The sequence below is a fragment of the Erpetoichthys calabaricus genome, chromosome 13, assembly GCF_900747795.2.
Source record: "Erpetoichthys calabaricus chromosome 13, fErpCal1.3, whole genome shotgun sequence".
In the NCBI taxonomy this organism is placed as follows: domain Eukaryota; kingdom Metazoa; phylum Chordata; class Cladistia; order Polypteriformes; family Polypteridae; genus Erpetoichthys; species Erpetoichthys calabaricus.
The window spans coordinates 143785537-143808985 of record NC_041406.2 but is presented as its reverse complement, the minus strand read 5'-3'; the positions used below and the strand labels follow the sequence as shown (position 1 = coordinate 143808985).

The window sequence follows — 23449 nt, the reverse complement described above, 5'->3', positions numbered from 1 at the left end:
GCAGATCATCTTTTTTCATCTCTTCCTGTCCTTGTCATCTTGCTCTGTCACACCCATCACCTGCATGTCCTCTCTCACCACATCCATAAATCTCTTCTTAGGCCTTCCTCTGTTCCTCTTGCCTAGCAGCTCTATCCTTAGCACCCTTTTCCCAATATACCCAGGATCTCTCCTCTGCACATGTCCAAACCAACACAATCTCGTCTCACAAACATCCAACTTGAGCTGACCCTCTAATGTCCTCCTTTCTAATCCTGTCCATTCTTGTCATACCCAATGCAAATCTTACCATCTTTAACTTTGCCACCTCCAGCTCCGTCTCCTGCTTTCTGGTCAGTGGCATCGTCTCCTACCTATATAATATAGCTGGTCTCACTACCGTCCTATAGACCTTCCCTTTCACTCCTCGTCTGTCACAAATTACTCCTGACACTGCTTCTCCACCCTTTGCTTCAATGTTTTAACCTTTAACCTCTGGTAAAGGCCTAGATGGTGACAGTCAGATTATCTTCTCCATTTTTTCCAAAAGAATGGGCCAAACAAGCCAACATCTCCTATGTCACAGTTGAATTAAAACAGCACTGGTCAGCTTAGTTCAGATAAATAGTGAAACACAGGTCATATAATCAGAGTTAAAAGTCAGTCCAGTTCAGGCATTCTGGTTTTGTAAAGTGAAACTCTGGAGGTCAATACAGGTGAATCTTGTCTTACACAAGGGCTACATTCTGAAGTGCCATGTGTAGTTGAAACACTCAGATATCTAATGGAGGTTTAAAAGACAAAAACGTGAGCGACATAATTCATTTTATCCTCTCAATATAACAAAAACTTTGGATTTACTGGTTAGCATTGCTGACAGATGCAAAATGCTGGGATCAAAACACATCACCAGCCATTGGTTATGCGGAATTTGTCCATTATCCCTACATCTGTTCACGAATGTTGTTGAATTAACGTGATAACAGTTCAAATTTTCTCTCCCGAGGTTACAAATGTGTGCCAGGGAGACAAATTCAGGACTTGTAATTCCACTCCCAGCCAGGGGTTGGCGCTGCCTGATAACAAGTCTCCTCTCATTCCCTCTGTGGATCTGGTGACCAACATTTTGAGGGCATATGACATCATTGCCAGTCCCAGGGCTCTTGTACCCGCCCCTTCCGCCTCACTGTCGCCATCTTTCCCCAGTCTAATGATTGACTTGCATCTGTGAAGACGTAAGTCGTGTTTACTCTTTTTGTTCTATGATATATGGGGTTTGCCTGAGGGTTTCCCCAAATGTTTATCTTTGTTCTGAGTTTCATTTACAACGTATTGTTATTTTTTTGTCATGTCACTATTTTGTGTGTGTTGCTTTTCATGATCATGGCCTTGTTCTCGTTAGTTTCCAAGTGTATGGCTAATATGTGGTTGATGTTTGACATCAGAGTGCCGAAATCATTACTTGGGGATCGGAAAAATGTGAAAAACCTTCACAAGGTACCAGTTAGGAGAAATCTCTCAGGATTCTACTCTTTTCATTTTTCACTTCAAGGTTTGTTTATCCCCTTGACTTTCAGGATCGTTGTTTGCTCTCTTGGTTCTAACATCAGACTGCTAAACTCCATCTGTACAACAGTGTTTATTTCCAGGTCTCACAAAGAGCGGATACGCTGCATTTTGTCAATAATGACGTCTACGATTTTTTCTATGGATACTCCAGTTCTCTACTTATAGACGTGTCTGTTAAGTTCATTTAGCGAATCTTCGTAGGCTCTTCGTGTGTCTCATTGAACCCTGCGATGGACTCTCCAGTGCTGATTCCTGCCTTGTAGCTCATATGGCCCAGATAGGCTGTGAAATGCATTAGTAAGCATGAGAATGTTATGTTATAGAACAGAAGAAAATAAGAAATTTGACAAACAAGAGGAGACCATTCGGTCAATCAAGCTCATTTGTTTAGCTAACAAACCAGAACTGCACACAGTACTCCAGATGTGGTCTCACCAGTGCCCCCATATAGTCTGAGCATAGCATCTCTTGATTTACATTCAACAGTTTTTATGATATAAGCCAGCATTTGTTTTTTACCTTTTTAATCGCTTCTACACATCACTCGATCCTTTTCAGATGTTGCTTTCTGTAGCTCAGTGCCTCCCGTTTTGTATTTCTAACTGATGTTCCTTTTGCCCATGTGTACCACTTTGCCCCTTCATTTACATTAAACTGCACATTCCAAGTGTTCCCCCGGATCTGACGTTGGTCCAGTTGTTTGTGAACCACGTGTGCCATCTCCTCAGTGTCTAACTTTCCTCCAGTTTTAGTGTCATCTCTGAATTTCACCAGTTTACCGAATGTTTTGAAATCACTGTCATGAATATAAATCGGGAACGGTAACGAGTTGTCCATGGTCAGACCCCGTAGGGGGTCCACAGATGGCCCCATCCCGTTCTCCTCTCATTTGTACTCTTTGTCCCTTGTCAGGATGACCATCTTGAGATTCAGTTTCTCCTTTGACGGATGCCTGCTGACTGAGCTCTTCTTCAAGACATCTGAATGTTGGGCTCTTCTTTCACATTTGCCATTGCCCGGTCGAGGTACCTTCATGTCACTGGCTGTCCCACATTTGACTCAAGTTTGCACTCATTGTATCTACCTAAATTATTTGCAGGTATCTGTTTCTTCTTATTATTTATCTGCAGACATTCAGGGTGTTATTATTTATTTATTGCTTTGCCCTGTATATGCTTTTTTAAATTGCTGGTTGTTAATCCTCACTTTGAAAAGACCGTTTTTAAACACATTACAACGAACATTTGATTCCATGTTATGCCATTTCAGTATTAAATAAAAGCAATGATTTTGCTGAAGAGCTTTATGCTAGAAATGTAAGCCAGCATGTCTTTGATGGGACTGGCAGGAGGCAGAATGAGCGTCTATGACAGTTTGACAGCTGTCAGTGCTCGTTCAAAGCAGGGTGATCCGACCCGCCGACCTCGCACAACTGCATACATGGCATCCTGCATCGGAAGGAACGGCTGCGGAAGAGGAAAAAAATGAAAACAGCAGCTCTCTGAGGAGAACAGGCTCTGACTCAAGGCTTCCGTGGTTTAACTAAAGGAAAAAAATTGTCAAAGTATTTCCCCACAGCAATTATGCCATGTTCGCCAGTGACCTTGTTTGCCGAATACTTTCCTAGAAACTCTTGTGCAGCCGGCTTAGACAAACATTTTGATCCCAGTGCTTTATGATGCTTTGCAAGGCCAGCGTGCCATCACAGAGCTGCAGCCGCCACACACAGAAGTTTCACGCATGTGTACTGTAAGCGTTTTCTACCTCATGTTTTACGTTGCTGACTGATCTGCGTTACACGTGGGTCATATCACTACTAAGAATAGTCCTCCAGCTGTAAAATGCACCATTTTTGTTTTGAGGAGTTCATAAGCAGACCATAAGAAGATTAAGAGTACTGCCACCAAATATTTCACACTGATTTCTTGTGCGCTCACTCAGTTGCCACAGCGCCACATGGCTAATTTCATATGCTGGCTAAATGCATGCACAATTAGCCACATGCTGCAGTTAGGAGTCAAAGCAAGACTTAAAGAAGCCCTGAAGCACACACGAACACCCATTGAAATAATAACTGTAATAACAAAACATTTATTACCATTTACAAGGCGTTTCTACGTTCTTGAGGGAAGACAAAAATTGCGAGCAATCTGCTCAGATAGATCACAAATGTAAAGATGTTCCAACTACACCCGGAGGCCCCAACTTCAAACAACATGAATGAACCAATCCCTCGCCGCCACATCACATGGCACGGGCCAATGAGTGCCCCAAAGATTGCTACTCTGTAAACTATTGTAACTTTTTTCTAGTTTGTGGCCATATTTTGTTTGAGGTATTCACTTTGTCTACGACTTTTGTTGCTTGAGGCACGGTGGCGTAGTGGTGCAGCGTAGTTTATCAGATGTTTCCCTAAGCCTCCAAGACACTTAAAAGACCACTGCACCATTATAAGGCATTTAAGAACAGACCAGTTCCTTCTCCCCCATTGACTTTGGTGATGCTCCTGAAGCTTTCTGCCATTTTGCTGAACTTGTAGTGAACTCATCTATCTAGCTACTGCTTAATTGCAGTTCCCATAACCCCTAGGGACAGATGGAATCAGTCCTCAGCTTCTTAAGGTCTGATTCTGCAGTGTAAGTCACATTTCTATAAGACTGGCAATCTTGAGCATGGGAAAGGTGCTATATTAATAAAATGTATTATTATTATTATATTACTGTTTAAAGCTGATCCTCCGGCTAGGATGTTGGACATCTCTGGTCCACAGTTCTTGAGGCTGATCCTCCAATTAGCTGTGAACCCCCCAGTCTCACTGTGATTGCAGAGGTGGTGACCCAACTGAGGGGAGAGGAAGGATGTGGGGATCTGCGGTATCCTGGGTGAACTTCTCCAGGCTGGTGGTAAGGCTGTCCTGCTGGCATTGCAACCAGTCGGGCATCATCCCAACTGACTGGACAACGGGACTTGTCGTCCCAATCTGGAAGGGGAAGGCTGATCGCCTGGATTGTGGCAACTACAGGGGGATAACACTGCTCTAGGTGCCGGGTAATGTCCTCACTAGGGTCGTCCTCAATAGGGTCTGTGATCACTTGCTCACCTACCAGTGACTGGAACAGTCTGGTTCTACTGCCTAAGAAGTCTACCATCGACTGCATCCTGGCACTGAGGGTTCTCATGGAGCGCAAACGCGATTACCGGCAGAGTTTCTTTGCAGGCTTTGTCGATTTTCATAAAGCGTTCGACTCAGTTGATCGAGCTGCCCTGTGGGACATTCTGAGGGTTCGCGGGATCCCCTCAAAGTTACTGGATGGCCTGTACACTGGTACTGTGAGTGCTGTGCAGAGTGGATGCAGACCCTCTGTGTTTTTCCCAGTTGATTCTGGGGTTCTGTCAGTGGTGTGTTCTCCTACTTTATTCAATGCTTGTATATATTGGGTGTGACAGACGACCGGCTATGGACTCCGGTCATCACCCCCAGGCCGGTAGGAGGAGCCCTCCAGACAGCATATTTGTGCCCCGAGTTCCAGCAGGGCCTCATGGACTTTGTGGTGTTTTGACACAGCCCTGCTGGATACCTTGGGGGCCGCCAGGAGTCGCTGTAGGGGGGCTAGTGGGCTCTGGCATGCCCTATAACCCGGGAGTGCATCCCAGTCACGTGACTGGAAGAAGCGATGTGCTCCCGGGATGAAGAAAAGGACTTTGCCCTGACCCGGAAGGAAAACGGACTTGTGGGTTTGGCTTGGAGCCACTTCCGGGTCAGGGGCTATAAAAGGACTATGGGTAAGCCCAGACACTGAGCTGAGCTGGGAGGTAGGGTGGCGACGTGTCTGGGAGAGGAGGAGTATTGTGTTATTAGAGAAGAATATTGTAGTTAATGAGTGTGGAGTGGAGGAGAGTGCTTGGTGCACCATATAATTATAAAATAAATATAATTTATACATTCACCTGGTCATCAGAGTGGTACCTGAGGGTTCGAGAGGTGGACAACACGCTTAACTGCTACACTGGCGTAGTCGGCAGGATTCTCTGGCCGTCTGTTGGCAGAGAATCTGCATCAATAATTCAATTCGTTGTGGCAGAGAACCCTACGAAGGTCCCTCTAGTAGCCGTGGAGGTGAAAACTCCACCCGTGAACAAGAGCGCTGCAGCTGAGAGCCGTCCTCTACAGCAGGCGAGTATGGGGAAGAAGACTGGGAAGAAGGCTGGAGTTGTCCAGAAGACTTCGGTCCCAGATCCTATGGAGACGCTCTGGACTTACCTAACAGGCGGTGAGGAGGATCAGGCACGGCTCAAAGCCGAGCAAACCCGAGCGGACAGACAACCGGAGCCGCGTAGAATCGCGACTCCCGACGATTATTACCGGGAGTTGGAGCGGGATCATCTACGGGCCGAGGTAAGTGCTGGAGGAGCACTCAAACCGCCGGAGACTGTTTATTCTCTGTTTGCAGAGGCCTGCCTGCACAAAGCGGACAGAGAGCATGCCTGCCTCAGACCCAAGCAAGATGGCCGCGACAAGAAGACGGCGAGCCAGTCTGGGAAATCGCAGAGGGGAAGCCCATACGCCGATACCGACCACGTGACCTCGCGCGATGGATGCCGGGATGGGAAAGACCTCCTCGGTTCCTTAGGTGAGGACACGTCTTCCCCGATGCGTCTGAGCTCCCTGAAGGGGAAGGGGGCGGCGAGCGAAGCGGCGCCATTAATTAATAAAGAGGGACGGGACGTGACTGTAGTGTCTGCCGGCAAAATTAAAAAGGCAGACCGCAGCCAGCCGCAGGAGGCTACCCGTTCCTCTAAAGACTCCAAGTCCCAGAAGCCTTCGCGAAGCCCAGCAGAGCACGTGCCCGGAGTGGACGTGCTCATTGGTTCCCGGTCGGTAGGTGACCAAAATACGGAAATGTATGTCCCTCCGGCCAAATTAACTGATTATATGATACGGGATCTCGAAGAGATACTCGAGCCCGTACTGGGTTTCTTTCAGGGGATCGAGGACCTGAGGAGACGGTTAGAGGAGCTGGGAGCCATGGTTGAAGCGCCGCTGAGGAAACTACAGGAATACCTTCGGCGGTTAGGCCATGAAGCCCCGGCCTCGATTAATGCGGCGGTGCAGGTAGGTGCCCTCTGTACCGTATATAATAAGGGGACGCAGTGTGAATCGGCACCGCGTTTAATAAGTTGCGGTTGCCAAAGCGCGGTGTGCCCGACAGTTGAATGTGGCACGATGACGGAGTGGTCGGGTAATTGTCCGTTAGAACCGGAGCAGCGGTATCAGACGCTGCTCGGGACTAAGGCGGACATTAAAAGCCCGACCCGCGTGATAAAGGGGTTGCCGTTGGTTAATGAAGAGGCGGGGGAAGCACCGATCGTCCCGGGGCAGCTGAATAGTGCTGTTACCCGGAGCGATACGGTACTAATGACGTCGCCTCCGAGTTTATATAGGACAACGGGCGTGCAAACAGCAAAGAGGCTCTCTCTCTTCCATAGAGAGCCTCACGTTGTGCACAAGCCCCAGAGAAAGCAGGAGATCCCCACACAGAAATGCGGGTCTCCTAACAGGGAAAAGAAAAGGGCAAAGAGCAGCAAAGCGGCTGTTAAACCCTCCTTGGCGGAGGACAGGGTGGAGCTCACTGAATTCCCGAGGTGCTTCAGGTCTCGGAAAGAGAGGCCACCAGGAGGACGTCGGCGGTGCTACAACTGCCGGCAACCGGGCCATGTGTGGAGGAGTTGTCCCCGGAGGACAGGGGAACGGTGGGATTGCAGATACACCGTTCCCCCAAGGTTCGCTGGGGGATCTAGACAGCAGAACCACGGCCCGGATCTCGCGTCCTCCTGGAGGAGGACATCCCTCGCGGGAATCAACGCTCCGCCCCACTGGTCGTCGCTAAGGGGGAGGGACTGTGACAGACGACCGGCTATGGACTCCGGTCATCACCCCCAGGCCGGTAGGAGGAGCCCTCCAGACAGCATATTTGTGCCCCGAGTTCCAGCAGGGCCTCATGGACTTTGTGGTGTTTTGACACAGCCCTGCTGGATACCTTGGGGGCCGCCAGGAGTCGCTGTAGGGGGGCTAGTGGGCTCTGGCATGCCCTATAACCCGGGAGTGCATCCCAGTCACGTGACTGGAAGAAGCGATGTGCTCCCGGGATGAAGAAAAGGACTTTGCCCTGACCCGGAAGGAAAACGGACTTGTGGGTTTGGCTTGGAGCCACTTCCGGGTCAGGGGCTATAAAAGGACTATGGGTAAGCCCAGACACTGAGCTGAGCTGGGAGGTAGGGTGGCGACGTGTCTGGGAGAGGAGGAGTATTGTGTTATTAGAGAAGAATATTGTAGTTAATGAGTGTGGAGTGGAGGAGAGTGCTTGGTGCACCATATAATTATAAAATAAATATAATTTATACATTCACCTGGTCATCAGAGTGGTACCTGAGGGTTCGAGAGGTGGACAACACGCTTAACTGCTACAGGGTGTTGGGCAAGAGTCATGGGGTCAAGTGGCTGTGGGGCATCTTTTGGTGAAGAAAGATTCACTGAACTTGACTTTGCCGACGATGCTGTGACCTTCGCAGAGTCAATGGAGTCTCCGATCGGGGCACTTGACTGACTGAGTGAGGGGTCCAAGTGTCTGGGCCTGTGAGTGTCCTGATAAAAACCAACATCCAGGCCTTTAATGACCTCTTGGGCACGGCCATCAGCATTGTGTCTGTCTGCGGAGAGAGTGTCAACCTCATCGAAAGGCTTACTTTCCTCAGCCGTGACATTCATGTGACGCTGGTGACTCTTCCTATTAAGTCAGCTGATGGATTAGGAGGACATGGTGGGGATTGCTGGAAAGGGGTGTGTGGCACTCCCGATATCTCTGCAAAGGGACAAAGGTCCACATCTTTAGAGTCCTGGTGCTTCCTGTTTGTGAGTCAGTGACCTGAGATGAAGACTGGACTCCTTCATGTACTGTGTCTCTTCAGGGGGTCATTGGGTACCGTTGGTTTGACTTTGTGACCTGCATTGTGAAGGGAGGGTCAGTTACAGCACTACGGCCATGTGGCACGATTACCTGAGGGTGATCCGGGCTTACAGGACCCTCATTGCTGAGGACCCGAGTGGCTTGACCACGCCAAGGGGATGCCCACGTAACACCTGGCTGCGGCAGATAGAGGGTCATTTCCGGAGGGTGGGACTGGACCGCGTGTCTGCCTGGGGGGTTGCCAACAGGGACTGCAAGCTGTTTCATCGTGTGGAGGGTGTGGCGACACGTTGTACCAGTGCATGCTCCCCAACCTACACTGACCTTATTATTATTATTAGTATTAATCCTGGTGATTTTTATCTGGATACTGAGAAGTTATAAAGACCTGACAGTCCTGGCGGTATTTGTGTGCCCATCGTGACCGCGTATAAAGCCGACGGTTTGAAGGGTTTCCGCAGTGCACGTCATAATGCGACATAAAACTCGCGTGACTTTCAGTGACGTCATCTGCTGCGTGCGTCTTGATGTGTGGGCCAGCAGGCCTGATGTCGTCCAGCACATTCTGGTTTCAGTCAGTCTTCTACGCTTGATCGTACATCGCAGTCCGAATCGACCGCGGTTTGTACATTTATGTGGAGGGATTTCGAGGCGGCATAATGAGCCACAACAGCGCCATGTTCTTCTCACACGCCGACTTGCTGACCACCTTCTCCTTCTGAGCAGAGGCCACATGAGCCCCTGCAGGCCATAGAGAAGCTCCTCTGCTAAAACGTCGAGGCTTTGCTGTTCTGGAATGACGCGCTGGTTTCTTAGAAAACTGAAATTCTGTTGGAAAGCATTGACTGCTGAAAGAGCGCAGCAATTGTAAAATAGTTTAAAAATGAAGGCATGTAAAGGTAATTAGAAACATGTCAGGAAACACAGCTTTGCTTACACGTAGAAGAATCAGATTTTTAAATGCAGTTTAACTGTATTGGATGATTTCGTTTTTTTCTGAAATTCCCCTGCCTGGGCATCTTCACAAACCAGTGCCTCAGGCATCACCAGGTATGTGTGAATAATTTATCTTCTAGAATAAACCTGTCTTTGTTTGAAATATTATTGCTATTATTGTTTGAGACAAAATAATGAAACCTTAAAACATTCAGAAAAAGAGTGAAATGAGAATGGGATTTTTGCTGAGGAAGACGTGCACGGGCACCTCCTGCTCTGAACTGCGCCACACGGGCACGGGGCGAGGCGCCCAGCTGTCCTTCGTGGAGGACTCTGAAGTGGGCACAGCCGAGCAGATGGCATGTGACGGCTAACGGCGTCCAGGTCACAGGAATTAAAACGGTGACATTAATGTCATTTATTCGGAGTAATTAATTCAGCAATTACACCCACAGTGACAAGACCAAGTTCAGAGGAAGAAGATCTATAATTAACATTTCTCAGAAAACCGGCCAATTAAAAAATGTAAACCACTTAAAGCCTAATAATATTTATGACAACAACATTTATTTTCACACGGACACAAAGTTCCAAGTGCTTTACAATCAACAAAAGACAAATTGAAAGAACGAGAAAAAAGTCTCTAATGGTTACAGCGGCAAAGGTCAGCGTCATGTCATTAATTCAGTCCAGGGTCACGGGGGCTGCTGGAGCCTGTCCAGCTAGCACAGGGCACAAGGCAGGAGCAAACCCTGGAGAAGGCGCAGGGCAAACACACAGAGGGCTAGCTTAGCGTCGCCAGTTCACCTAACATGCATGTCTTTGGACTGTTGGGGGGAAATCGGAGCACCAGGAGGAAACCCACGTGGACACGAGGAGAACATGCAGACCTGAGGCACAAACCCCGGCCCCCATAATGCCAGGCAGCAGCGCCGCCACTGCAAAGGTCAGTTTCTGGATTAAAAAATGTCTGCTGTGGAGGAGAGGAAATCACTTGTTAGCTTGTAGTGAGTGGCGTTCCTCAAGGTGAGAGAAAACCTGTTAATGGTATTGTCGGAAATAACCGAAGCTTAATTTGAACCTGTCACTGTCTGTGCACAATTGTGCCTGGAGCAGGGGGCTTGGTGACGTCTCCTACAGGCCACAATATACATTGCCAGCCACTCCAGGGGTTGGCAATGTGAAATAATGGCTGATCTCATCCTCACCCTCCAGAACGGAAGATTGGCAGCTACACCACCACTGACGTCACCTCTGGTGTCCAACCATCTGGACTCACCTTGTCCTGCTTAAAGGACACAAAGCTGGAAGATCAGCCATCTTGTGTTAGTTCTGTTAAGAAGTCATGTCTGTGAAGACGTCACTGCAGTTGTTGTGTGTTTTCATTTGTTTTACAATCATTTGATTATAGGGGTTTACCAGGGTGGTACACCAACGCTTTATTGTGGTCTCGTCTTTCTTACATATATTCATATATATATATATATTGTGATGGATGGCAAGGAGCATTGCTGGATGGAAGGACCGAGGGAGAGACCGTATTCAGGACATTATCTCCCCCAAGACACTAGAGGGCAGCCCCCCTGGGATGCTACAACACCACGGATCCCCGCAGGGCATGTCGGGACTTGTATTCTATCTATCTATCGATCTATCTATCTAATCCTGCCAACTACACTAAAATGTCTATCTATCTAATCCTGCCTACTATATTAAAATCTATCTAATCCTGCCTACTATACCAAAATATATCTATCTAATCCTGCCTACTATACAAAATTCTATCTATCTAATCCTGCCTACTATACCAAAATCTATCTAATCCTGCCTACTATACCAAAATATATCTATCTAATCCTGCCTACTATACAAAATTCTATCTAATCCTGCCTACTATACCAAAATATATCTATCTAATCCTGCCTACTATACAAAATTCTATCTATCTAATCCTGCCTACTATACCAAAATCTATCTAATCCTGCCTACTATACCAAAATATATCTATCTAATCCTGCCTACTATACCAAAATATATCTATCTAATCCTGCCTACTATACAAAATTCTATCTAATCCTGCCTACTATACCAAAATATATCTATCTAATCCTGCCTACTATACCAAATTCTATCTATCTAATCCTGCCTACTATACCAAATTCTATCTATCTAATCCTGCCTACTATACCAAATTCTATCTATCTATCTATCTATCTATCTATCTATCTATCTATCTATCTATCTATCTATCTATCTATCTATCTATCTATCTATCTATCTAATCCTGCCTACTATACCAAAATCTATCTAATCCTGCCTACTATACCAAATTCTATCTATCTAATCCTGCATACTATACAAAATTCTATCTATCTAATCCTGCCTACTATACCAAAATCTATCTAATCCTGCCTACTATACCAAAATATATCTATCTAATCCTGCCTACTATACAAAATTCTATTTATCTAATCCTGCCTACTATACCAAAATATATCTATCTAATCCTGCCTACTATACCAAAATATATCTATCTAATCCTGCCTACTATACCAAATTCTATCTGTCTATCTATCTAATCCTGCCTACTATACCAAATTCTATCTATCTATCTATCTATCTATCTATCTATCTATCTATCTATCTATCTATCTATCTATCTATCTATCTATCTAAAGAAGCCTGTGTCAATTTGCATGACTGTAAATCACTGTGCATGTCAGATTTATTGATTATATTCTTCAGACTTACTGTAAAATGGCCAAGAGCTCGCACATTTCATATTGAACATTGCTAACCAAATTTTAACGTAGACACATTTTTTTGGAAGTAAACAAGCCTCCATTAATAACTTACTCAGGCTTCTGCACAGAGTATTTGTTGCTCAATGTCAGCAATTAAAATGCACTGGAAAAGGAAGCCTTTGGAACACAGAGAGACATCAAATAAAAGGTAACGTCTCGAGCAAATAGAATAAATTCTTACCAAATTCCCGGGGTACAGATATAAAGTAGTCGCAGCTATGACCAACGCTGTAATTCCTTGGATAATTTGGTGAAAGTACGGTTCCCTCAGATCCAGTTGACCGAATTCCACATGGGGCTGTATGAAAAATAAGAATGGATTAACAGTTTAATGAACTCACCAAAATCTACACTACCGTTAATGATGATTTCACTCTCTTCAGCTTCCTTTTCAAAGAGTTCACACGCTATGGCGAAGTACAAATTCTTAACATTGGTACAAACTTTGCACCCTGTGTCTCCTTAACATTCGCTCCCAAAACAAAATGCTGCCCGTCAGAGTTGTGTGTGTGACACTTGACAGTAAAGAAGTCAAATTCTCAAGGCAGGGACCTTAATTAGGCCCCTGCAGATCTCAGTCTAGACCCTCCTCCTCTTCCTCTTCTACTTCTTCTTCTTGCTGACTTCTCATAAGCAGTTCATTTAAGTTAGCGGGTCATCACTGTAAGGTGTGATGCCAGTAGAAATCTACAGAGGATGCTGTGCTGTACTGTACTGTACATTAAGCTAAGGACAGTTGGCAGTGGTATCAAAGGGCAGGTGACGGCTACATCAAATGCCAAACTGCAAGGTTAAGATCCACATGGACAATTGGAGAGTCCCCGTGTGCCGTTATCGACAGACACACAGCACTAAGGAGCACTCGGATCACTCAACTCAGACAAGGCAGAGTGTGCCTAAGGAGGAAGACCTCTGGGAGAATCTCTGTGACACCAAAGATTACGGTGCCCACGGAAGAACCCTACAACAGCCCAGGAGTCAGCACAGCACAAGTTTTAGGCTCTTGACCCTCATAGTGACAAGTCAAGCAAAAACTACACCCATAATGGCTCAAACTGTACACCACCATACTGTAGTAGTACAGACAGGCTCTTGACCCTCCAATTAAGATGGTAAGGCTATGCAGAACTGAAAGGAGGACATTACAGTCCCGTTCAGGCCAACAGGGGGCAGCAGTTCTGGGTGGGACCTTACTGCTTAAAACGGAAAGCAGGCCGCCAACAATAAACATGGGCTAAAGCGGATGAGCCTTGGGGAAATGGCTTCTCTTTTTTTGCTTCGGTGCTTTTACCTTGGCAGCTAGGTAACGCTCTGTTCCATCCTGGCCGTCCGTCATCGTTCATTATGCAGGTGAGAGTGGAGTATCCCTGAAGAACGTAACCCGCTTCGCAGTAGTAGGTGACCGTAGATCCAAGTTTGTAGTCGCTGCCCAGTCTCGTGCCGTTCATTACATTCCCAGGGTCAAAACAGGATTCTCGGAGTTTGGCTGTAATGATAACATTCATTATAGTTCATTTCAAATTGACCTCCATTCCACAAGGTGAACCTGAAGGGAGATTTGTAGAGCGTTATTACATTCTTTGTCAGGTAGCATTTCAAAGTGTTGTTACTTTCCTAATTGTATCAATGAGTACTTGAATAGTTTAGAGGAAAGAAGAAGTCGCAGAGTAAGGTTGTAATGTGCTAGTGAGGCTGTGTGTGTGTGTGTAGTTGTGGCCAGTACTACTCATTAATGACATTACAGCACTAGAGAAGAATAACCTTGGACAGGAGGATGGACGTGTCTCTTCATCATCATCACCACTTGCTTAATGTCTGCCTTGTGCGGTTTAACCCAGTTGGCCAGCTGCTTCCCAAATCTCGCCATCCTTTCTGTTCATATCATCCATCACCACCTCCAACCACATCTTCTTCGGTCTCCCTGAGGGACGCATCCCCTCCATTTTAGAACACCTCTTCAACCAATCACCTTCTGCCTTTGACCTCCACATGTCCAAATTGAGAGCAACACAAGAACTTTAATGGCCATTATAGTGCCTTAGAATTGGTGCTAAGCTGTGGGCCAATCAGAGCACCGCCGGGTCAGTACATCAGTCAGGCAGCGACTGAACCGGCAGCCAGGACAAAGAGCACACGCTTACAGCTCACCGACGCGCATTACATTACTTAAGCCACGCAGATCAGCTCCAGCCATCTTGATTGTATTTCTTTATTCAATTTTTAGATTTGTAGCAGTCATATTGTGTTTAACAGGAGTGAGGCAGCACATTAAATGCGCCTCCACTTAGCTGATGAGCCAGAGCCTCAGTTGCCGGCACTCTGAGCGAAAAACAGGCGCGTCGCTGGGGACGTCTATCGATGAGCAGTGAATCAAATTCAAATTCCTCAGCGTTTTAAAGACATAGTGACATTCTAAAATCTAGCAAATGTGAAGATTAATTTAAAGAGCTAACAGACAACGAATGTGAGAGAAACAAGCATATCAAACAAATATCTATTATAATGAGTCTCATTTTGTTTGGCATTAAAATGTAATCTTAGTAAGCACAGATGAGTGACATAATTCAGCAAAATTATCTTGTTTCACGACAAGTACATGGGATCATGTAAATAAATCAGCTTTATACTCATGCATCCACATTAATAAAAGAGCAAGTGTCTTGTGTGCCTGTGCATCTGTCCGATTGCTATGTCTCAGCCATTCCAACAGATGGCGAATCACAAATATTTGTAGCAATACAATGCATTGCATTTTTAATTTCAACAGATGACATACCACAGACATTAAGACCGCTTTTATGAATCCTATACCAAGTGGCATATAACAGAGACATATGCAGTGTATCTGTCATTCCAACAGGTGGCACATCACAAACATTAACACTGCTTTTAAGAACCCCATACCAAATGGCATACAACAGAGACCTATGCATTGCATTTGTCATTTGAACAGATGGTGCATCACAAACATTTGTAATACATTGCCTGTGTTACTCCAATGGGTGGCACATCACAAATATTTGCAGTAATATTAAGAATCACATTTGGCATTCCAATAGATGGCACATCACAAACATTAACACTGCTTTTAAGGACTCCATACCAAATGGCATATAACAGAGACATATGCACTACATTTGTCATGTCCACAGATGGTGCATCACAAACATTTGTAGTAATAAAATGTATTGCATTTGTCATTCCAACAGATGGCACATCACAAACATCCATCCATACATCCATCCATTTTCCATCCCGCTGAATCCGAACACAGGGTCACGGGGGTCTGCTGGAGCCAATCCCAGTCAACACAGGGCACAAGGCAGGAACCAATCCCGGGCAGGGTGCCAACCCACCGCAGGACACACACAAACACACCCACACACCAAGCACACACTAGGGACAATTTAGAATCGCCAATCCACCTAACCAGCATGTCTTTGGACTGTGGGAGGAAACCGGAGCACCCGGAGGAAACCCACGCAGACACGGGGAGAACATGCAAACTCCACGTAGGGAGGACCCGGGAAGTGAACCCAGGTCCCCAGGTCTCCCAACTGTGAGGCAGCAGCGCTACCCACTGCGCCACCGTGCCGCCATCACAAACATTAACACTGCTTTTAAGGACTCCATACCAAATGGCATATAACAGAGACATATGCACTACATTTGTCATGTCCACAGATGGTGCATCACAAACATTTGTAGTAATAAAATGTATTGCATTTGTCATTCCAACAGATGGCACATCACAAACATCCATCCATACATCCATCCATTTTCCATCCCGCTGAATCCGAACACAGGGTCACGGGGGTCTGCTGGAGCCAATCCCAGCCAACACAGGGCACAAGGCAGGAACCAATCCCGGGCAGGGTGCCAACCCACCGCAGGACACACACAAACACACCCACACACCAAGCACACACTAGGGACAATTTAGAATCGCCAATCCACCTAACCAGCATGTCTTTGGACTGTGGGAGGAAACCGGAGCACCCGGAGGAAACCCACGCAGACACGGGGAGAACATGCAAACTCCATGTAGGGAGGACCCGGGAAGTGAACCCAGGTCCCCAGGTCTCCCAACTGTGAGGCAGCAGCGCTACCCACTGCGCCACCGTGCCGCCATCACAAACATTAACACTGCTTTTAAGGACTCCATACCAAATGGCATATAACAGAGACATATGCACTGCATTTGTCATTTCCACAGATGGTGCATCACAATCATTTGCAGTAATAAAATGCATTGCATTTGTCATTCCAACAGATGGCACATCACAAACATTAACACTGCTTTTATGGACCCCATACCAAATGGCATACAACAGAGACCTATGCAATGTATTTGTATATCCACCGATGGTACACCACAAACATTTGTAGTAATGCATTTTATTACTATAGATGTTTGTGTTGTACCACCTGTTGGATGGCAAATGCAATGCATTTTATTACTACATGCATTACAAAATCTATTCCCATAGAAGCTGCTCTGCAAAAGTTAGCGCTGAGGTCAACGCTGAATGCTTACATTTCAACCCGTCCTATACAGGCAGCACAGCTTGTTTCCATACATGCAGTATATATAAAATACTAAGGGATGTCTGACCGTCATGTTAAATCTCATGAAGCACTGGGCCATGAACCTTCATCTTAGTTTTAACGGAAAGCCTATGACGCTATCCGCATAACGTGACTAAAGCATTCGAGGTACGGCTACCTCGGCCACATAACTGAGCTGCAGGTCCTTGTCACAGCAAGTGGCGCCATGGGGGAACATTTTCCTCCTTTCAGTCCTCCCCCTGCCCATCCATTTTATTGGCTGCCACCAACCATCCCAGCCGGGTTCAGCTGTCCATCCAGGATTTGCTTCACCGTATTTACAACACATCTCAGGCCCGTGTTTTCAGATGCTGCTCAGTAACATTTCTATACATTGTGAGAATTTCTTTTCCACTAAAGACAAAAGAGGCAGGCGTAGAATAAAGGAACGCAGCTTATGGAATGAAAGCCTTACCTTTATATTCGAGATGAAAACCAGTGTAGCTTACGGAGCCGTCACTTCTGAATGCCAAATGCATTGAATTTGAGCTGCTTTCTATTCTTTCTGGGAGCTTGCTGTCTTGAAAGCTGCCAATTAAATGGCTGTTACTGTCTGGCCCGTCATAAATGTAGAGAAAATCATAGTTTGGCTCAATGCTGAAGCTGTAGGGCAAAGGAACACAAGAAATAAAATACACACATATGTCATATATTTGCATAAAGTAAACTAAGCAGAGATCAGAGGTAGCGCTGCTGCCTCGCAGTAAGGAGATTGTGGGTTCGCTTCCCTGGTCCTCCCTGTGTGAAGAGCGCTATATAAGTGTGAAGAATTATTATTATTATAATTATTATCTTGTTGAGATCATCAAGGACTGACGAGCATTTGACTTTGTTAGAATTACACGGAGACGTCGGGTTTGGTAATGTCGTTTCTCGACTCCTGGACTTGGGTTTGATCCACAGCCTAGTCACCATTTTTCTGCCGTCCCACCCAGAGCTTAGGTGACTCCCACAGTTATCTTCTGTACAGAACATTAGAGCAGTTGGGATGAGAACGGGTCATTCAGTCCTATCCACTTGAAGCTTCCCACATGACATCACGTCTAGAAGGTCGCTTCTCTTCCATCCCTGGCATACTGGAAACTCGCAACCACTTTCTGGGATCCTCAGACTCGGCCGGCTCTGGACTCTTCTGGAACGAAGCACTCCGAAAGAGGAGTTTCCTCTTGGATGGAGGACACCCTTCTGTGGACAGGACCCTCAATCAAGCCAAGGGTAGACCTCATAACATCCACTCTGAGAGGAGCCCCAGTAACGAAAGCCACATCCTGCTGGTCTCTCTCTCTCTCACGGGTCCCCAGTTTGCATGCAGATCTGCCCACCCACGGGAGGATCTTTTCCTAACACTCTGGTGGTCTCATTCCATCGACCATCTAACCTAAAGAAACTTCTCACTTCACAGAGGAGGGCTACATTCCCCACCACGCTTTTGGAGCTGTAACTTGTGTCACATGCAAATAGGTCACCAACAGTCCCCTCCCGTAAGTTTGCCAGCCTGCCAGTCTGAAGCGTCTGATTTCTTAAGGGAAATGTCTGACCACCTACAGAGGTGAAACAGGGAGACATCTTGCAGGCCGTTTCAAGGTACACGTTTAAGCCATTGAAGATCAAAGACCTTACAAAGCCCATCGTGGCCACCTTGAGCTCTCTGTTTGTGTTCTTTCTCAGGGCTTCGAAGACACTTCTCAGTGGAAACCAGAAGCAGCTTCTCAGCCTGGGGGATTGCACATTTCTCCAGGTCTCGAGGACCACCTAACTCTTCATCTTCTCTAATGGCAGCCTCATCCCACCTTTGCTCCTTCCCTCTGCACTGACTTTGTTCCTTTCCTTCCCGTTTTTCTGCCTGAACGATGGAGCAGGACAAGGGGATGAAAACAGAAACAAGATCAACCCAAGAAAAAGCCTAAACGCCAACCAGTAATTAAAGTCGGGGGGAAGCAGAAATTCAAGAAAGAAATTCATACAACGTTTGATTGTTTCTTTTTTTTTTTATCCAAATCACCGATACAAACAAATTGTCACACCGGCGCTGCTTAAGGGGGTCGCGCTGATGATATAAGACACGGTGCCACCCAAAGCCGCGTTAACTTGGCAACCGGGAGCAGCGTGGTGGTAATGGGATTCACCCACATGGCGATGCCCGTATACAAAACAAAATAACACCCAAGAAACAGAACGCAAAATGAACCTCACAGAAATGTCCCACAAATAAAGAAAGCCATATTTCCACAAATAACTTATTCTAAAGGAAATGCGTTTTTAAAGTGACCATCTCATAACGCCCCTCCTAAATCCCCTACCTGACTGTTCCTTTTCAGTTCCACAGTCCCTTCATCCAAAATGCTGCGTCTTTTTATCTTCTTTTCAGCATGGAAATAACCTTTAGCTTTTTTTTGGGGCATATTGCCACACATGCATGCCAGGGGACCACCTTTTAGAAAGAAGGTAAGTGATACCACCTTGGGACGAGAGGGGGCACTGGCGGTAATCACCTCCTCTCTCTCTCTCTCCACTGCAGTTCAGATGTCCTAAGATGACACCAAGCCCCGCCCACAGCACCATGAAGAAGGCTCCGCCCCTTCCACCCAGGACAGCATAAAAAGGAGGAGGCCTCCCTTCTGAGCTGGAACTTCAATGGCGACTGAGCTCCCGCTCAAACCGGACACCTTAGGCTCTTAAAGCCACTTTGACCTGAGTGCCTACCGGCAAGTGTCTGATTAAATGGGGTCACTCAGTTGGACCCCCTCAACCCCATCATTTCTTTGACATCCCTGGTTTGCTTCAACCAGTCACAACATTCGTATTACGCCAATTGGCCTGGAGTGGCCGTGTGAGGGATTCTGCCCTACAATGCCATTTTCATTTTGTCACTCTGGGCTTTTTGGTGTTGCTTGATGAGGGGGAAAATGAAATTCAAGGCTGCAACATAACAACATGTGACGGGTCTGAAGACGTTCTGAAGGTGCTGTGTAAATATTGGAAGGACAGATGTGTAGAGCTTACGCACAGTTCACATTCCCATGGAGTTTAAGCCCTTAAGGGTACAGTGAAGACCACCCTTTGTGTTGACTCGACTGTAATGTTTTCCATTAAACTGATGGCCACCCTCTTGCAACCCCATTCTGTCAGATCAACTCTTCTCGTGTTTGTCTTTGTCCATCTCCGAGGGTCAGCGGACTTAAGACCAAATGCGAGGCTCCATTTCTTAAACACCTGAGCTCAGTAATAAACCACAATAGCATCTCAGTCACCTGCACACGTCCAAGGCGTACATAACGTCTCCCCACGTGCGTATTCATTAAAGGTGCGCACCGTTTCATTCATTCATTCTTGTTTTAAAAACACGGCACGTGATTTCAGTGACCGCTTATAAGACTTTACAGCACTTTCAGCACATTAGTGATGCAATCATTTTTGTTTTCAATTATCCTGCATTTATGCAGAGCGACGGCCCTTCAGGATACGAAAGTGCGCCACTTTACAGAAAGATGCTCTGGGTTAGATTAGACGGCCATACTTCGCTGAACCTGATCTGCTACTCGTGGCTAATGAGAGATAATAGGAAACAAAAGTCGAAAAAACACTAATTAATATTTGATAAGCAGATGTGTCGTTTTAATTTAGCTACCGTAGCTGTCAGTCAGCAACCAATTAGTTCATGATAATTATATTAAAAGCCAGCAAAAGAACGCCGTGTTCATTTACTCTGACGCAAGGAAAACGACACAGAGGTCGGGATACAAACTCTTTGGGAAAAATCAGGTACCTGATGAAGGCGAGGGATATGACGTAGTCCGAGTTCACAATTATCGTCCAGTCGCAGTCTTTACTGTGAGGATACGGGTGCGGGAAGTTTGGGGAAAGAATGAAGCCGGAAGACCCGGTCAGATTCCCACCACAAGGAGCTGCGAAAAAAAACAGAAAACAAGGAAAAGTAAATTACTGGGCTACAAATCTAAAGCACTAATGTCAAGTTTAATCAAATACAAATAAAATGTCTGCTTGGTAAGAACAAGTGGTAGTTCAGCAAACCGTCTCATGTTTGGTGCAACTGCAAGCCTGCTCAAGTTCAGGGAGGTTTAGAGAAAATGAAAAGCCGTCCAAGGAGCAGGTCAGAGAACTCCATTAAGACAAATTATTATCAATTAAAAAGCAAAGTTTGAAAATATGAACATTTACATGATTTGTTCAATCTTACTAACAAATCTTATCTATCTTACTATTGAATCCTGCCAACTACACTATCTATATCTATCTATCGTGCCTACATATCATCAGTCTCTCCATGTATCTATTATATAGAGCATTTCACTTCTGTCCATCTATCTATTATATAGTGTCTTTCTATCAAATTTAGATCTATTATATTGTGCCTAGATCCTGCCAACTACACTAAGTCTATCTATGTATTTGGAACCCTTGCCCAGCTGGGATGCCCCTGTAGTGGAAGGATTAGAGAATAAACAGTGTCCTGGGCACTACCAGCCCCGGGGCAGTAGAGGGCAGCCACCCTGGCTTGCTGTATAGCCACGGGTTTAGAGTTTAAAAGATTCACCCTACTGGGGCCATAGACACTGCTAGAGGGTGCCTGGAGTGCTGAGGAACCCTTAATTGCAGCATCCCTGCCACACCCAGAAGTGCTGCCAAGCACTGGATCAATGAGCACCTGGAGCACTTCAGGGTGCCTTACAAAAAGAGTCAGCAGCCACTAGTCCAGAGGACAGAGTCGGGTGGAAGAGGACCAAGCCTGCTGGAGGAGGAGTGGGGGGGGCGAGAAAAGGACTGTAAGGAAGGAATGAAGAAAGAACAGTGCTGGAAGGGTGGGAAGCAGGAGGAAGTTGTTCCCACATAAAAATAAAGGAGTGTTGCATCTGCACTTGTGTCCATGCTTCTCTGTGTTGGGTAGGGTGGCTGGTATGCCCCATGGTGGTCCACAAAATCTATCTGCTATATAGTGCCTTTATAAGATATCTACGTATTTATTGTATAGTGCATTTCATATCTATCTATCTAATCCTGCCAACTACACTAAGTATATCTAATCCTGCCAACTATGCTAAGTATATCTATCTATCTAATCCTGCCAACTACACTAAGTATATCTAATCCTGCCAACTATGCTAAGTATATCTATCTATCTAATCCTGCCAACTACACTAAGTATATCTAATCCTGCCAACTATGCTAAGTATATCTATCTATCTAATCCTGCCAACTACACTAAATATATCTAATCCTGCCAACTATGCTAAGTATATCTATCTATCTAATCCTGCCAACTACACTAAATATATCTAATCCTGCCAACTATGCTAAGTCAGTCTATCTATTTATCTAATCCTGCCAACTACGCTAAGTATATCTATCTAATCCTGCCAACTATGCTAAGTCTATCTATCTAATCCTGCCAACTACGCTAAGTATATCTATCTAATCCTGCCAACTATGCTAACTCTATCTATCTAATCCTGCCAACTATGCTAACTCTATCTATCTATCTATCTATCTATCTATCTATCTATCTATCTATCTATCTATCTATCTATCTATCTATCTATCTATCTATCTATCTATCTATCTATCTATCTATCTATCTATCTATCCCTGACAACTACACCAAGTCTATCCACCTATCTCTCATATAGTGACCTTTCCATCCTTCTGTCTATTCTGTGAGGATTCTGTCTTTTGATTTCTCTACTTTCTTCAATGCCATTCAGCCACCCCTGTTAAGCTCAGAGATATGCAGATGGGTGAGCCTGTGGTGTCCAAGGTTTGATGGGCTCTCTGTCAGGCAGACCCCAGTGTGTGAGACTGAAGGACTGTGTGAGTAACATTGGAGCAGCACCAGGACCAGGCCTGTCTGCTTTTCTCTTCCCTCTGTACACCTCAGACTAGAAATATAAGAGGATGTCAGGTCACTTGCAGAAATTCCCAGACGATTCTGCATGTATAGGGGTCTATCGATAAAGGGGATGAGACAGAGGAGAGCAGTCGGGGGAGGACTTTGAGAATAAGTCTGCATCTTGATATCAGCAAAGTCAAGGAACTGCTCATTAGCATTAATCGTACCAAAGAGCCTCTATGTCTGATCACCATTCAGGGAGCCGGCATGGAGGTGGTGCACTTCTACAAGTACTTGGGGGTCCACATCAATGGCAGGCTGGACTGGTCTTATAGCACTGAGGAACTAGAGAAGAAAGGGCAGAGCAGGCTCTTTTTCCTTTAATGTGAGTGGTGACCTTCTTCACATCTTCTATAACTCTGTGATGGCCAGTGTGGTGTGCCGGGCTGGTAACGTCACTTCAAGAGATGCCCACTGAATCAACAAGATCATTAAAAGGGCAGGCAGAGTTATGGGATACACTGTGGACCCACTGGAGGTCGTAGCAAAGGAGAGAATGAAGACCAAACCGAGTGCCATTATGAATAACGCTGCACATCCTCTCCATAGCACACAAAAACTGAGGGCTTTCAGCAGAAGTGGGTCAAGAAACTATGGGGGCTCCTTCAAACCAACAGCAATACACCTGTGAGTGTGAGTGCCAAGTCAGAAGTTTTCTTTCTTTTTAGTTTCTTTCTGTTTAT

The 23449-nt window shown here is 45.8% G+C and overlaps 1 protein-coding gene across 2 annotated transcripts in view; it reads right to left on the bottom strand.

Moving 5' to 3' along the window:
* csmd3b (CUB and Sushi multiple domains 3b) overlaps positions 1 to 23449 on the bottom strand; it is a 1253873-nt gene that overhangs the window by 156320 nt on the left and 1074104 nt on the right. For both annotated transcript variants that reach the window (XM_051936007.1, XM_051936008.1), the window contains exons 28-31: positions 20628 to 20766; positions 17277 to 17464; positions 13545 to 13739; positions 12435 to 12551 (exon numbers count right to left, since the gene is read on the bottom strand). In XM_051936007.1, coding sequence (XP_051791967.1) covers positions 12435 to 12551; positions 13545 to 13739; positions 17277 to 17464; positions 20628 to 20766 — 639 coding nt within the window. The remainder of the gene's footprint in view (positions 1 to 12434; positions 12552 to 13544; positions 13740 to 17276; positions 17465 to 20627; positions 20767 to 23449) is intronic.